Below are 16,020 nucleotides of genomic sequence, written 5' to 3' on the forward strand. Positions count from 1 at the left end.
ACCTTCATCTGAAACCTAATCTAAGGCACTCCTAAAGCTTGGACGAGAATTGTTCTGAGGCAATCAACATTCCTGAGGTTTAAAACTCAAGTTTATGTGGCTTATTTAAGGCAACCTCAATTGGTTTCTTGTGGCTATTTTGTTTGAGTAAATGGCCAATTTTGTGGCCTCTGGAGCTTGATTTTTGTACTCTTCTAGGCAGACGTGGCATCTCTTTTAAGGTTAGTCCTCGAGACTCCTCATGTACCTCAAAGCCTTGAGGTTGCTCTATGTACACTTCTTCCTCAATCACTCTGTTGAGGAAAATGGTTTTCACATCCATCTGATGTGATTTCCAACATATAATAGAAGCAATAGAAATAATAGTTCTAATAGAAGTGTACTTGGTGACTGGAGCCAATGTATTTTCATAGTCCTCTCCCTCTTTTTGGGAGAACCCTCTAGTCACGAATCTTGCTTTGTACTTCTCTATGTTGCCATCTACCGCATGCTTGATCTTGTAGATCCACTTAGAAGTCACCACTAAATTCCCCTCAAATCTAGGCACAATTTCCCACACATCATTCTTCCCAGATTGATATTCCTTCATCATGGCATCCCTCCAGACTTGTTGGCCTACTACCTCCTCATAATTGGATGGCTACAATCAATGATGTGACTCATCAGTGCTGCATAGCCTGGGTACTTCTTACGACGTTTGCTTTCCTTGAAAGTGCAACAAGGAGTTGCATGCCCCTCTGCATCGTGCAATGTATATCGAAGCCATGTTGGCCTCCTTTTGAACTCTTGGAACAACGACCCTGAGTGGGTGCACTGCCTCAATGGGTCCTTAATGATCTAACGAATGTTCCACAAGTACAAAAGGACCTGAGCCCACATACTTGGGAGCCTCTTGCTCATCATCATGAGAGACCTTTTGGATCTCCAGTAGGCTGCATCCTTCCACTCTACCTGACTATTTGCTCCCTTTGAACTAGAAGCTCTTCCAATCATCTGGCACAGTTCTAGATGTTTATACAATTTCTCCCTCTCGAACACAAATCCCTCTTGCTTAGTTTGAACTCAATCCTAGGAGAATCCTCTTGCCAAATGCTTTGCTTCATTCTTCCTGATGCTTCCATCTACTACCAGAATCATTGCTTTGGCATCCTTCACGATGTACCTGCAAATTTCATTAAGAGGCCATGGAAGAAACGATTATAACCAAGCAAAAGATACAAAGACAAGAGGTTGACCAAAAATAAAGTAATAATAATCAAGGAAGAAAGATATGAAGTACTTATCTTTTGATTTGAGGATTGTAGGGAATTGTCAACTCCCTCTTCATCCTTTGCCTTCTTGCAGAAATCATTAAAATCCATTTGCAATCTCATCAAGCTAGAAATGCACATACTCATCCTCACCATTAGCTACTAATGCATGTTGTTTTCCTTTCCTTCCTTGCATGAATTGTATGAGCTATGGTTTCTTCATCCTCAAGTTGTCTAGCCACATCAAAGGCTTAACTACAAGCTAAGACATCTTCATGTTAACGAGAAGATGAACCAAGTACAAAATCCATTGGCATTCGACACTCTAGGTCTCATTCTAGGATTTCAAAAACCCTTAGGACCAAGACTTCAATACAAGTCATATCCTTCTAGACTTCTAGGGTTTACAAACCCTAATACTTTCAAATTTCATCAACACCCTTTGCAAGTCCAACAAACTTGTCATGTGCAAATTATCCCGCTATAGTCATGGAACCAATCATTGTCCCTTGAAAAAAAATTGACACTAATCCATTATATGATGCCATCAGATCATGTCGAACCTTTGAACATCATTGACCACTTGTGAAGCTCAACACTGGAATTTATTGTTGTATATAGGGAGGCTTTCTCCTTAGCTTCCTCTCGCTTTGGAGTAACTTCCTTCTGTTGTCAAAACAAGCCCAATTCTTCTTATAATTGGCTTCTCCCTTATCTTCATGAGGTTCAGTTATCTTGCCTTCTGGTCAAAGGATCTGATCACAAATCAAATTGCAGTATAGGTGTCTTCAAGGGGTTATATCGATGGCCTTTTTTCACCAAAGCTTTGATACCATGTTGATTTTTGTTAAAATTCGCAACTAGGGCCAAACTCCATGTGGGTCATCTTATTTATGGCAGCTAATATTTTTCTTGGGTTCCTCTCTCCAAGAGGTGTAGGATTGATCTAAAGATCATCTGATTCCTTGCATGTAGGAGATATGAATTTATTTGCATTATTTGATAATTTCTCAAGGTCGGCCAGCAAGCAAATTACCCCAGCTCAACCTCAACGTTGCATTATAAATAGAGGAGTCCTCAAGTCATTTGTTACACACACATTTCTCTTGATCTCTCCTCTCCACTAATTTGGGTTTGTCCTCTCACAAGGAGGACGTAGTTGAAAAGGGTTATCTAAGAGATCTAGACACAGTCACCTAAAGAAGCCCTAGCAACAGTCTTGTGAGGAGATTTGGATACGGCAAAGGGGAGACCTATACGCAACTAAGAGGAGACCTATACGTAGCTCAAAGAGGATACCTATACGCAGTTTAAAGAGGCTCCTATACGCTGTCCAGAAAAGGTCTAATACGCAACTCAGAATGAAGCCCTAGCCGCAGTCCTAAATGTTGATTTGGGATAGCATTAGATGTGCTCTAGCCACGAAAATTGGTGGAGAGGCTAAGGCACATGAGATCTCTAATACCCAGAAAGAGAGTTTGGGCAGATTCTAAACAGTTTGGGAGATATTAAAATAATTAATATTTTTAATGGAGTCCCTAAGTCTAAACTTAGGGAAATTTAAATATTAATGTGAATTAATATAAAACTGTGTTAGAATGGTCGAAAAGTCATGGATCAAGCCAGATCTAATCTTAGCCGTTGATTAGGGACTTAATCTCGGTCGTTGATTCATTAACGAGAAAAGTATAAGAGGAGGCTTGAGGGTCACTTGGAGAACACACCAAGATATCAAGATTTCGACTTTCTGGGGCTGGGTTTGTTGAGAAAGTTGAGAGAGTGATCAGAGTTGCAGCTGAGGGGCAGTAAATACAGAAGCAGAGAGGCAAAGATAGCACCGAAAGGATCAACGCAGTAGCCGGAGAGAGGGACGCAAAAGCAGCCAAGGGTTCACGCAGAGCGAGCCAGGGCTCACACAGAGGCAGCCAAGAGTTGCACAGTGCCTCAGAGGGCCAACGTGGGTGACACAGAGAGCCAGAGGGCTGACGCAGGCCAAGCCAAATTGACGTTGGGCTAACACTGTGCTAAAGAGAGGCTGACATAGTCCCTAGAGGCTGACGCTAGGGTTTCATGGGGCAGATTGGAGCTGTGGGGCTGTCGGAGTGTTTATCTGGGGTTTCAGCTAGAATATATGCTTTTGAGTAGAGAGGTACTACTGCCGAGATTTCCTCTGTTGGGTGAGCCGGATTTGGCACCTAGATTATATTCTGAAACTGCTTAATAAATCAAACCCTCAGATAGTTGCACCGGTTTTCCTGCATTGGGTTTTTCCGGAGGCATTAGTCCAAAAACAACAATGTCACTAGTGTGCTTGTTTATGTTTCCTAATGTGTTGAGTATGTACTTGTATTTATTTCCAGTATTTACATGGTAAATAACTTGTTAATTAACAGAGCAAGTAGGTAGGAATAAAGCAGTAAAGTGCATGAAGGGTTTCTAACGGGTTAGACTTAGAAACTTCAACATGGTATCAAAGCGTGGTTGCAGATCACAGGAGAACTGAGGACATCAGCCGAAAAGAGCAACAGCAACAGAAAACAATTGTCCCAAGTGACAGAAGTTGTTCATAGCAGAGTAGCAGCAAGAAAGGGGTGATGCAGTGCCTGCATCATCAAGATTGAGCCAAGAAGAGGCAGTGCAAAGGTTGAGGGAGGCAAAGATAGGCTCACGCAAAGGCCAAGAGGGCTGATGCAGTTGGCTAAGGAAGTTGATTTGCCGAGGCCGGGATTACGCAGAGCCTAGGAGCTCTAACCTTCAGTTTGCTGGGGTTTAGGAGGCTGTGGGTAAGTTGCAAAGTGGAGCTCGCAGGGTACTGTAGTCAGAATAGTACCTAACAAGGCAAGGCCAAGGAGGAGGGAGTTGCTACCGAGGATTTCTAGCTGAGAAATCCGGATCAGTGGTGCAGCTGCACTAGCGATCGGAGTGGGGGCATCTCGACATTGGCAGAAGGGTTTCCAAGAGGGAAATCGAGGCTCAGAGGGAGTCACACCGAGAAATTCCAGGAGGGAAGTAGAGGAGCAACGAGATGGCAGTGAACGGGGTAAGAGACCAGGACAGACTGGACGAAGCCTCAAACTTTGTAGTCTAGAAGGCCAGAATCCTATCTGTTCTAGACAGGAATCGTGTCAAGCACTTCGCCTTGAGGACAATAGTTATCCCAGTTGACCCAGCTGATAACGACAAGTACGAGGAGGCAATGGCGAGGGCCAAGAGCATCATTCTTGACGGGGTCAAGGACCATGTAGTACCACATATTGTCGAAAAGGAAACAACAAATGAGATGTGGGAGGCCCTAAAGAAATTGTACCAACATACTTCTGTGCAGAGAAGGATGTTACTAGAAAATCAATTGCGATCATACCAGATGTAGAAGGGAGAACAGATTGACCCCTTGCTCGGTCGATTTAAGGAGACCCGGGATCAGCTGACTTCCATAAGGGCCAAGCCGAATCAAGAATTGATGGTGAGAACAGCCCTGATCGCAGTCTCAGAAGACTGGGAGGTGTTTGTCCAGAGCAGACTGGGCAGGGCAACCCTTCCAGATTGGGAGGAAATGTGGGCTGCTCTTCGCCAAGAAGAGATCAGAAGGCTAAGCAAGGCGGGAAGCAGCACAAATAGATCAGAATCAAGAAGGAGGAGGAGGTGGATGCTGCCCTAGCATCTGAGGGAAAGCAAGAGAAACGGAAGAAGAAGGACCTCTCCAAGGACAAATGCTTCCACTGTGGGGAGTTGGGTCATTATGCGACGAGCTGGGTCATTATGCGACCCAGTGTCCAAGGAAGAAGAGCAAGGGAGAGGCCTCCGAGACCAAGGCTGCGCCAGCAAGGGCAGAGAAGGAAGTGGAGACAGACGATGATTGTGCCATGAGTGCACACACACCACTTGAGCGGATGTGGGGAGACATCAAGCTGTAGTCAGACGGACTACAAGAGATGAGGGGCAGGATCCTCGAGGTACCCAGTCTCTTGGATTAAGACCTTGCTACAGGAGCCCCGAAAAGGAGTAGCAATACTGGCAGATGTCAGTAGAGACGGATGCGGATGGAGCAACAGAGGGAGTTACAGTGCAGGATTCCCAGCACAGCGTGAGGCAGCAGTGCGAGAAGCACGGAAGTGTTGCACCAGCGCAAGATGGCACGAAGAGGTGTGCAACGGTGCGAGATGCATAGAATTGTTGCAGCAGCGCAGAGATCAAAGAGGGAGCACTTGTCAGCGACAGGGAGTTTCAACATCAAGGGTGTCTCTAGCCTGACAGAGATGTCAGAGTTGGGAGATCAGTTACTTACTTCTCAGTAACTGAGTTGCAGTGCAGCAGTTAGCAGTGGTAGTGCTATGGGCAACACGATACAGTGTGATGAGAGGGGTTGCAGTGCAGATGCAACAGTGGCAATGGCAACGCCATGGGCAGCAGCACGGATGCAGAAGGAGTTGCAGTACGGATGCAGCAGTGGCAGTGGCAGGGCCATGGGTAGCAGTAGGATGTAGCAGTGCAGATGATGGGCCGCAGGCCTAGCATCAGCACAGGGACCGATGCGGGATGATCAGGATGATACTCAGAGAGGAGTATTGCTAGAGCACAGTCCTCGCTAAGAGGGAGTATTGATTTCGGGTAGCATCAGCTATGCTCTAGCCACGAAAATTGGTGGAGAGGCTAAGGCACATGAGATCTCCAATACCCAGAAAGGGTTTGGGCAGATTCTAAACAATTTGGGAGATATTAAAATAATTAATATTTTTAATTGAGTCCCTAAGTCTAAACTTAGGGAAATTAAAATATTAATGTGAATTAATATAAAACTGTGTTATAATGGTCCAAAAGTCATAGATCAAGCCAAATCTAATCTTAGCCGTTGATTAGGGACTTAATCTCGGTTGTTGATTAAGGAAAATGATAACGATGGTAAAAGGAAACAAGGTGGAGCATTAGATGATTATAATATTGAAAATGAAAATGTTGCAGGAAATGATCAAGATGATGATCCAAATGAAGATGATGATGAGGTTGTTGTTATTATATCTAAAGAAAGAACAAAACCTCTGTTAGCAGAGGCAGCAAGGGCAGTGGACAATAACATGAATGAAACCGAAAATCAAAGTGGATACGTGACAACTGTTATGACAATTCCAGATTATGATGAGAATATAGGTGTTCTTAAAGATAAAGGTGAGCCTGCTAGCCAGAAGACTGTTGAAGACGCTGAAAAATATGATGAACATGAAATTAATGACATGCCTTTTCCCTTAAAGGATGGGAAGGAACAAAAGCAATGTGAAATTTTTATAAGTGGTCATGATAAAGATTCTTTTGCACCAACAAATTTCATTGAGCAGGTCGATGAAGTGATCCAAAAAGAGCTGGTGTCCTTACTAGAGCACGACAATGCAAAATATCCCCTTGAAGAAAACTCAGTCAAGGAGAAAAAAAGGGCAGTAAGGGCGCACCCAATGGAAGGCCTGTTCCAATTCCTTATATAGATGATTTTGATGATGAAGAATTAAATGAGGCTGCACAGCTAATGGGAGAAGAAGTTGATGAACAGAAGGAAGAAAGGAAAGCAACATGGGGCAAAGGAAAAAACCGATATTATAGTGCTGATAATATTGACTATGAGATCCAATCTAGTGATGATGAGCTACCGGCAGTTGAAGAGGCTGAGGTACTAAGACTGCAAAGAAAAAAAGCAGAATCACTTCGTCCTGAAGACTTTGGTCTAGATGAGGATGAGGAAGACGAAAGCAATGCCAATTCAGATACCCATGAGGAAACCCTGCAGGAGGCTGTGAAGCGACATGAAGGGGGGCTTGAAAGGAGGAAATCAAAGAAAACTTCAGATAGAGAACTGGGCAAAGATGTTGATGATGGTAAAATTGTAGCATTTGAGGAAGTCAAGAAGGATATTAATGTGTTAACAAAAGAGCAGCAGATGGAAGTTGTAATGAGTGATGCTCCAGAGTTAGTGGGACTGCTATCAGAATTTAAGGATGGACTTGATAACCTGAAAATTGTTCAGGTTATACGGCAGGAGGTGAAAGGTAACAAAAATGTAACCAAAGAAGGCATGAACTATCTGGAGGTGAAGCAGCTGTTGTTGTTGTGCTATTTCCAATCCATTGTTTTCTACTCACTTTTAAAAGCAGAAGGTCGTTCTGTCCGAGATCATCCTGTGATTGCTCGTCTTGTGGAGATACGAGATTTCTTGGATAAGATTCGGCCCATTGACAACAGACTTGAGAATCAGTTTGAAAGAATACTCAAGGAAGACAACACTGATTCAATTGAGGGTGCTCCAGCAAAATCTTCTGTGGACTTTATCTCAGCTGAGGACTTTATGTCAGAATTCAAGACAAGTGTGGTTAAAGCCAAGTCAAATCAGTCTGTGCAGGATGGTGAAGATAGAAATAAATCATTGACAGGTTCAGCCTTGGATGTTAATAATGTGGGAAAATTGATCAATGAGGATAAGAAGGCAAAATAATTGGTTGGAGCTGAAAGTAAAGGAATGCTCAAAGAAAGAGCAAAGCTTGAAGCTTACATGAAGTACTTGAAAAGACTGGGAATGAATTTCACGAAGATAATCTGCTTTCAGACTTCGTTACTGTGTGTTATTTTAGAATATTGGTGCCATCACTGTAACACAGAGAAAGGACCCTTGATGAGATGTTCGTTCAAGGAAACTGTGGATATTCTCATGGACGTTGCAGCCTATGCCGAGAGCGATGCTCTCAAGGGTGTTTCCAAGAACATCTTGGTTTTCTGTTTTTCAATATTTTCTGTAATGCCTATCGGAAGCAATTCCTTCAGCACCCACAGTACTGTTCCATCAGAACTAAAATGGTATACACCTTCTACAACTCAACCATCAGGATCGAACTCAATGGGACTGAAAGAATATTTCAAATGGTTTCAAGAACCTTCAATGGCTTCAACGAAGTCTAGTTTCAAGCTTGATCGAATCAAAGAATCATCAAGGGAAAGTCTCACTAAAATTTCAGACTTAAGACTTCGTTTCTTTCGCTCTGGGTTTCAATATTTGGAAAAAGTGAAGAGCATTAGCACTAGATCTGTGGTTGATTTCATAAATTTCTGCATAAATCTCCTGGCTAGCATGAGGAACATTGCAGCAGATGTTCCAAGTTTCTGCAAATGTTTCTTTTCAAAGAATGTTATAGACAACTATACAAGGGCTGAAAACCATGGAACTGATGTGGGCAAATTTGGAAAGCCAGAATTGTTAAAACAGTCCCACCTTCCTGTGACTGGGAGCATGAATCCCAAGAGTATTAACAGTTTGAACGGATATAAAAATATAGAACAAATTAAAGCAACTGTTAATGAAAACATTGAGGGTTATCGCATGGCACTGCGGTGTCTGAAACTGTGGGCTAAAAGGCGAGGGTTTCTATGGCATCGACCTCCACACAATGATGATCGTGGTCACAAGGAGCGCGGTGAGGAAGAACATGGCCACATTGGGCCCATACGCTACACAAAACTGCCCATACGCTACACAGTGAACGATTGTGCAGGCCCATGCTCCCTTGTTCGGATAGCCGACGAACCATCCACCCATACATTCAGTTTAAAATGCTATTGTCGTCTCCCATCAAATGCCACGTCCCCAGGTCGAAAGACATGACATCAAGTACACCACTCGATAAATACGTTAAGTTAATATACATAGTGTATATTGGGGTTTGACATTATAACAGGCACCACATAGTTTCATTTCACAATAACTATATAATAGTTACAATATAGTAATTTAATTAATTTAATTTAATTATTAAAAAAATCAGTGTTGATAATATCGGTATCGGGAAAATATCGGCGAGGGTCCAGAAAATATCTTATCGGCAATATCGGCAAAAATATCGGCAAAATATCGGCAAATATCGGCAAGCATAAAAAATAATTTTTTCAAATTTTTAAATATAGCCGATATTTTGCCGATATTTTCAAAATATCACGATATTTTCAAAATATCACGATATTTTCCCGATATTTTCCGATATTTGCCGATATTTGCCGATATTTTCAAAACAGAAAATATCGCGATATTTTCTCGGCGATATATCGTTTTGCCGAAAATATCGCGATATTTCCGAATATCGCCGATATATCGCCGATATTATCAACAGTGAAAAAAATCATAACAATATTATTATTATTATTAAATAATAAAAAAATTATAATTAAAAAAAACCATTATTAAAATATAAAAAAACTATATTAAAAAAAAAATATATATATATATATATAATTATTTTTTTTTCCCCTGGGAAAAAGTCGTAATTTCTATTAGAGTTAAGAAATTACATTTTGTAGATGCCGAAGCATTCATATAGAGGCAGCTGTGCCTGTCAAGTTCATAGTCTGCTAGAATAGATAGTAAAAAAAAAAAAAACACAAGTTGTCTCCACGCAGGGAGCAATTCCAAAACTGTGTACTAGTAGTGTTCAAATTTATAGCCATGCTCTTCGCAGAGAGCCATATATATATGCTGAAAATATCAAAAGTATAGTGTTGTACTCAGAACTAGACAAAGGAAATATATACAAGCTATAAACAAAAATGATTCTGTAATGGGCTCTATAGCCCATCTCCCATATGATCATCAAAAGGTCTGTGATAATGCTGGTAGTATGTTCCGTCGATTTCCTCCTGAATCAGCCAGTTGTCTCCTTGTCTGTGCGCTGCCTCTTTGGAGAGCTGGTCGGCGATGGTGTTCTGTTCCCTGTAGATGTGTCGACAGACAAATGATTCAAAGGAAGCAGTCAGTCTTTTTGCTTCATCTAATATGTGTCTCAATGAAAATGCATGACAATGAGATGCATCATTCAGCCAATTGCATACTATTTTAGAATCTCCAAACAGCTGAAGGTGACTGCATTGTTTTTGGATGGCAAAGTGTATGATGTGTTTAGCTGTGCACAGTTCAGCATAATTGTTAGTGCCTCTGCCTAAGTTTATTTGTATCTTATAGCAGTGTGATTCGTTGAGATAAAGTATTGCTCCTCCTCCGCATCCCACTTCTTGCGCCGAGCCATCAAAGAAGGCCCATGGTTTTGATTTGTCGATATTCACCTGTCTAATGATACGTGCTGGGGCTGAGGTTTCCTCTTCAGGTATCAAGTTATAATCAGCAATAGTGTGGTGAAGGATAGTGGGCCAGTGAGGGGCCCTAAGGTTAAAGATAGCCTGATTTCGGGCGATCCAAACGGCCCAGCAAGCGAGCAGCGGAATATTGTTGGATTTCCCTGAGTGGTTCTGAAACCAGTTTTCCCATGCATCCATTATATTATTGCCTTGCCAATTTTTCAAGTGCGGGAAGTGAGTGATGAGGGCATGCCAAAACTGTAATGTAATGTTACAGTTCAAGAATAAATGTTCAGTGCTTTCTTCCTCCTCATGACATAGATGACAGCGAAAAGGTCCGTGAAAGGATCTCTTCATGAGATTTGTGCCCGTTGGAATTTTATCAAACAGAATGTTCCACATAAGCAAACGTGTACGGGGGGCCGACTTGAGTTTCCATAAAGCTTTCCATGTGGGGTGGATATTCTGAGGTTTGTAAGGCTCCATGAGTTTTAGATAACCTAGCTTCGGGACGTATGCTCCATGCTTAGCAAAGGCCCATATGATTTCATCAGGTCCTTCAGTGAGCCATATATATATATATATATATATATATATATATATATATATATATATATATATATATATATATAATTTTTATTCTCGGCATTTCATCGACATTTCCTCATCATTCTTCTCATTTCTCATCTTTTCATTTAAGTCCGCAACGAAAACATTTTTTGGCGTCGTTGTCGGGGACAGAGTTTTTTCTGTCCTTGGTTTCCTCGACATCGTTTTAATCATCTCATCTTTTCCACCATTCATTAGCCCGTCAAGCGGCACAACATTTTTTGGCGCCGTTGTCGGGGACCAATTTATTGGGCCTTGGCTTTACGACATTCATCTTTCATCTTTCTATCATTCATTTTAGCCGGCAACGCCAACATTTTTTGGCATCATTGCCGAGGATAGAGTTTTTTTGTCCTTGGTCCTCATGACATTTTTCTAATCATCTAATATTTCATCATTTCTTATCCCATCAGCACAACATTTCCTGGCATCATTTGATCTTTTCATCGCTTTATCTTTCATCATCTCATTAATCGTTTCATCTGCACTTTTAGCACCTGGACATTTCAGTTCATTTCTTGTTTGGGTGGCGACTCCACTTATTCATCCATTATTTCTCAGACAAGAAGCCCTCCCTTATATCCAGTTGTTTTTGCCTTTTGGATCCTAGAGCTAGATTCATGTTCAAGTGGCGACTCCACTAAGAATTTCTACTAGAAGCCCGCTTCTTGTGCATCTCTTGATTTTCTTAAGCAGGGGTCCCTCTCTAGCATCCATTTGGTCCCTCCTTATCCCTTTAAGCAAATCATCATGGACGACTTGTTTACCCCATGTCATTTTACTAACTTTCTTCATGATATGCCAGAAGAGGCCATTCATAAATTACCTTTGTTCTCAAGTGGTGATTCAACCGTTGCTAGAAAGCATCTATGCAGGGTTACTCATACAATAATCAGATATTATAGTTCTTCCCAATATAAACATCAAGATGTGAAGATGTGTCTCTTTGCCTTTTCTTTAGAGGGTGATGCTTTGAATTGGTTTCATAATTGTCCTGAAGATTCTTTCGATTCTTTACAAGACATCATCAATGCTTTTAAAGATAGATATGGAGATCAAGTGGCTCGCCTTGTGCCCCTAATACTATGCAACAGGATGAAAGTGATCTTGTAAAGGATCCAACTATCAATGAAATACTTCAAGACTATTCTCCATATCAAAATGCGTCATATTGCAGGCATTGTGAATGTTCTCATGATGAATCCACTTGTATCGTTGCAAGACGAATCCATGATAGTGGAAAAGCAGGAACAAGTTGTCAAATCAGTGTCAACAATGAAAGGGAAAATGATAAGCACTAAAGTAGTTGGTTAAAGACATGCAGTTCAGTCAAACGCAGCCGGTAAAAAATATGGAGCTTAGTCAAGAAAAATTGATAGCTGATTACGCCCAGGATATGAGAACTTTGTACACTCAACTGGAAAAACGTGATGAGGAGATGGAAATCATGAATATTAAGCACTCCAATCACGTAGCCACCATAGTAGAAAAGTGTGCTCAGAATATGAAGGCTATGAGGACCGACATGCAAAGTCATCATGAGAAAGAAATGAGTACTATTCAAGTAAATCATAACACAATGATGGAGGCCATGGAAGCAGGTCATGAGAAAGAAAGGACTTCCATGCAAAACTATTTACTTGTCATGAGAGAAAAACATGCTAAGAAATGGAAACCATGAAAGCTAATCATAACAGAAAAATGAGCTCTATGCAAAATTGTTTGATGACCATAAAAACAGGTAATGACAAAGTAATAAAAGATATGGAAGCTAGTCAAATATGTCTTAAGAATAAATTATTGACCATGGAGGAAAACTATGCCAAGGAAGTCAGTGCTATGAAGATTGAACACTCTAGCCAGATGGATGACATAACAATACAGGTACAGAAATTTCAGCATCGATCAGAGGATGAAAGAAACAAAGAAACGTCAACAGATCATAAGCCTCCCTATCTATTGCAACAAGCTCCATCTTATTATGGGGAGGTGATTTGTTCCATTAAAAAGTGGTTAATTGAAGGTGACCCGGATAAAATGGAAATTAATAAGAATCAGGTTGATGTTCACATGGTTAATCCACCAGTCATAAAAGATCAAGTTATAACTCATGACACCTGTGAGATTGATCCATCATTCTTGACAGAGTAGATGCAGAATGAAGAAAGACATATCATGCATATCTTACATACTTCATCTGAGAATTTTCAAGCAGAATGTTCACATCATCAGTGATACAGCCTGCCACAAAGAAAAAGCACAAGAGAAAGAGAATGAGAAAGAGGTTTGATGCATCTGATGGCCGCGAGCAGCTTGATTTTCGGATAGGAAAAAGTCCTACCGTGTGCAGGATTGGACATGGCACATCCAAGAAACAACCGACAGATTTGCCTGAAAGCAAACAAATGCTCAGTATGCACTATATTGAATGCATCTGATGCCATGGGGCATCTTTGTATTGTATTTCTAACCTTATGCCCTGTTATTTCAGTATTTCATTTTGTAGTTAGATTTATGTTTTTCATGTTATTAGGATAGTTAATAAATGAAGAGCTTATATCTTTCTTGTGCTTAACGTTATATGATGATTTTTGGATGGACACTACTAGCGTTATGTTGTGTGTTGCGTAGATGCAGATTCTGGATTTTCACATTCCTCCAGTGTAGCAACGTGTCCCCAAGTAGAGCCAGATGCTAACCACTACATGTCAACGACCCATAGTAGTACACCCCCTTTTTTTGCAAAAGGGATAGCACCTAATCGATGTGTCTGTGCCATCCAGCGTTCATCATCAGCCTAATCATCATCTTATAATTTAAACCCATTCTGCATGTATATAATGTGAATAATCTCAGGAGATTCGTGTCGTGTATGTAATTACCTAGGTAAACCTACTTTTCTGGTGACGATCTACATTCCGGGAGGTCTTTTGTCTCACCGATCCATTCTTGGATGGTCGGCAGAGTTTTCCTTCAGCCTTACCCCAAAGCTGGAATGGATTTTGTCACTGAAATCTTAGGCGAGTCCTAGTGTTCTAGATCGAGTCTATGTAAAAGTAATTTGGGAATAATCCTAACTATTTGGTTAGGTTGTTTTATTACAAATTGCTTGGTCTGTTGGATTATATTTGTGTCGCAGAAATGGGTAGTCTGTGAGGGTCTTTTACAAATGGGTTTCCCCCTTATGATGTAAAAATACGAAAATCATGATGTAAAGTGTCTTGAGGGTTGAAAAAATAAATTATCCCCTCATAGGGTAATAAATTAAATTTTCACCCGGATGCGGGTGTACCTGGTGCCTTCAATGCAGGCGCTGGTCTTAATTCTTGGGACGCGCCGATGTGATGGGTATGCGTATCGAGGCAAGGGAGAACAGGGCTCCACCTTATAACATGTCAATGGAATTTAATTCATCGCAGAACAAGCAGGACGGCGCCTTGAAGCCGAATGCGTCTGCTCAGAGATTGAATTGTGCGAGGATGAGGTTTTATGGTCCTCCGCCGGCTATGGGGGTCAGGCAATGGTTATTTAAGAGGCGGATCCCGTCAAGCCAGGGATTAAACCAGCAAATTGATGTCTGTATTCGGCAAGAGACTTCTCTGGAAGGTTGCTTTAGGGTGCTGGAGAAGAAACTCATTGCCCTCGCCTTAGGCAACATGGTTCGTGGCAGGGGAGTGCCTCGTCGAGGCGGGAGGTCCGGGATTCGTATTGAGCCTGAGGAGGATGAGCAGCTGACGGCGTCGCCCATGGCGTCCAGGGACCCTTCGTCCTCCAGCTCCGAGGAGGAATATCTGCTTCTCCCGGACTCTTATCAAACAATTCGCCTCCGTATCCCTGGTAGGCTTCTGCGTTCAGATGTTATTCTTCACTTCTCGGTTTATCTCACTGAAGCGGCTCCTGTAGATCTCTCTGAGTCTCCCCAGGCCTCTGCGAACCGCCTGGGCAGTGAAATTCTACTAGGAGATATGCAAGGGAGGGTGTATCGAATCCCTCAGCCTCTGGATGCAGTAGCTCCTGATGCACAGTCTCCGCAGGCCCTCGGTTTATCTCACTGAAGCGGCTCCTGTAGATCTCTCTGGGTCTCCCCAGGCCTCTGCGAACCGCCTGGGCAGTGAAATTCTACTAGGAGATATGCAAGGGAGGGTGTATCGAATCCCTCAGCCTCTGGATGCAGTAGCTCCTGAATTCGACTCCAGGCCCATCAATTCAGGAAATTCCGCCCCCAGGCAATGCTATTCAGGACAGGCGTGAGGGACATGATTCGGTTCAGCAAGGCTCAGTGGATCAGCTTTGCTGTGACGAGGAGCTGGTAATTTGGCTAGATTCGCCCAGCCACCCTTCCTGAGTCTTTTTAGTTCTTCTTCTCCAGGTTTTGTTTACAGTCTTCTTTGTTTCTGCTGGTTTTAAGTCAGGTCGATCTTAGCTACTCTTCTATGCCTCCTCTTGGCGGTTTTTCTCAGGTCATCACTATGTCTATAGGCTCTACAAAGCCTGTGTTTTGTCTATTAGCTGTCCAAAGGCTCTACAAAGCCTGTGTTTTGTCTATTAGCTGTCCAAAGGTACCACATGGACAAAATTTTGTAAACAGGTCTCTTCAGAAAGGCAATCTGTCTCAGATGTTTATGCTAGAGGGTCGGCCGAGCCCCCTCAGATGATGTAACATTTTGTAAATATTTTCCTACTTAATATAGACTTAGACTTTACTCAGAAAAAAAAAAAAAAAAAAAAAAAAAAAAAAATTAAATTTTCTGGCCAAAAATTAATTAAAATCCTAAGCCAGAAATTTAATTAATTCTAGGTCCTATGTAAATTTAAATTCTCCTAAGGCAAAATTCGTCGATCCCTAAAAATCAAAATTTAAGAGGTCCAGAGACTAAGGTAAATTAATTATTTTGATAAATTTTAAGCCTTTGATCCCTGGGGTTAAATCAAAGTCAAAATTTTGAAGAAATTAATTTAAAATTTTAATTTTTAAATTAATTAAAATGCATTTAATTGAAAAATTCGAATTTCCTCAAGAATTTAAAATTTCGACGAATGAGATTAAAAGAAATTTTGATCCTCA

At 41.5% G+C, this 16,020-nt stretch overlaps 2 protein-coding genes across 2 annotated transcripts in view; one reads left to right on the forward strand and one right to left on the reverse strand.

The window, feature by feature from the left end:
* The window catches only part of LOC149212293 (pre-mRNA-splicing factor ATP-dependent RNA helicase DEAH1-like), a 445,368-nt gene that overhangs the window by 375,205 nt on the left and 54,143 nt on the right, over window positions 1–16,020 (reverse strand). The gene's annotated exons all lie outside the window — the stretch shown is intronic.
* On the forward strand, window positions 6,766–7,764 carry LOC149212295 (protein THALLO-like). The gene has a single exon (XM_089393106.1). The coding sequence runs from the start codon at window positions 6,766–6,768 to the stop codon at window positions 7,723–7,725; it is 960 nt and encodes a 319-aa protein (XP_089249232.1). The 3' UTR covers window positions 7,726–7,764.

This window comes from Pinus tabuliformis, chromosome 1_1 (genome assembly GCF_031772625.1).
Source record: "Pinus tabuliformis cultivar Carrire ecotype Pingquan chromosome 1_1, CPIR1, whole genome shotgun sequence".
Lineage (NCBI taxonomy): Eukaryota > Viridiplantae > Streptophyta > Pinopsida > Pinales > Pinaceae > Pinus > Pinus tabuliformis.

Bases quoted from the DNA above. Each gene is read 5' to 3' on its own strand.
- LOC149212295 (XM_089393106.1), top strand. From the start codon at position 6,766: ATGGGAGAAGAAGTTGATGAACAGAAGGAAGAAAGGAAAGCAACATGG.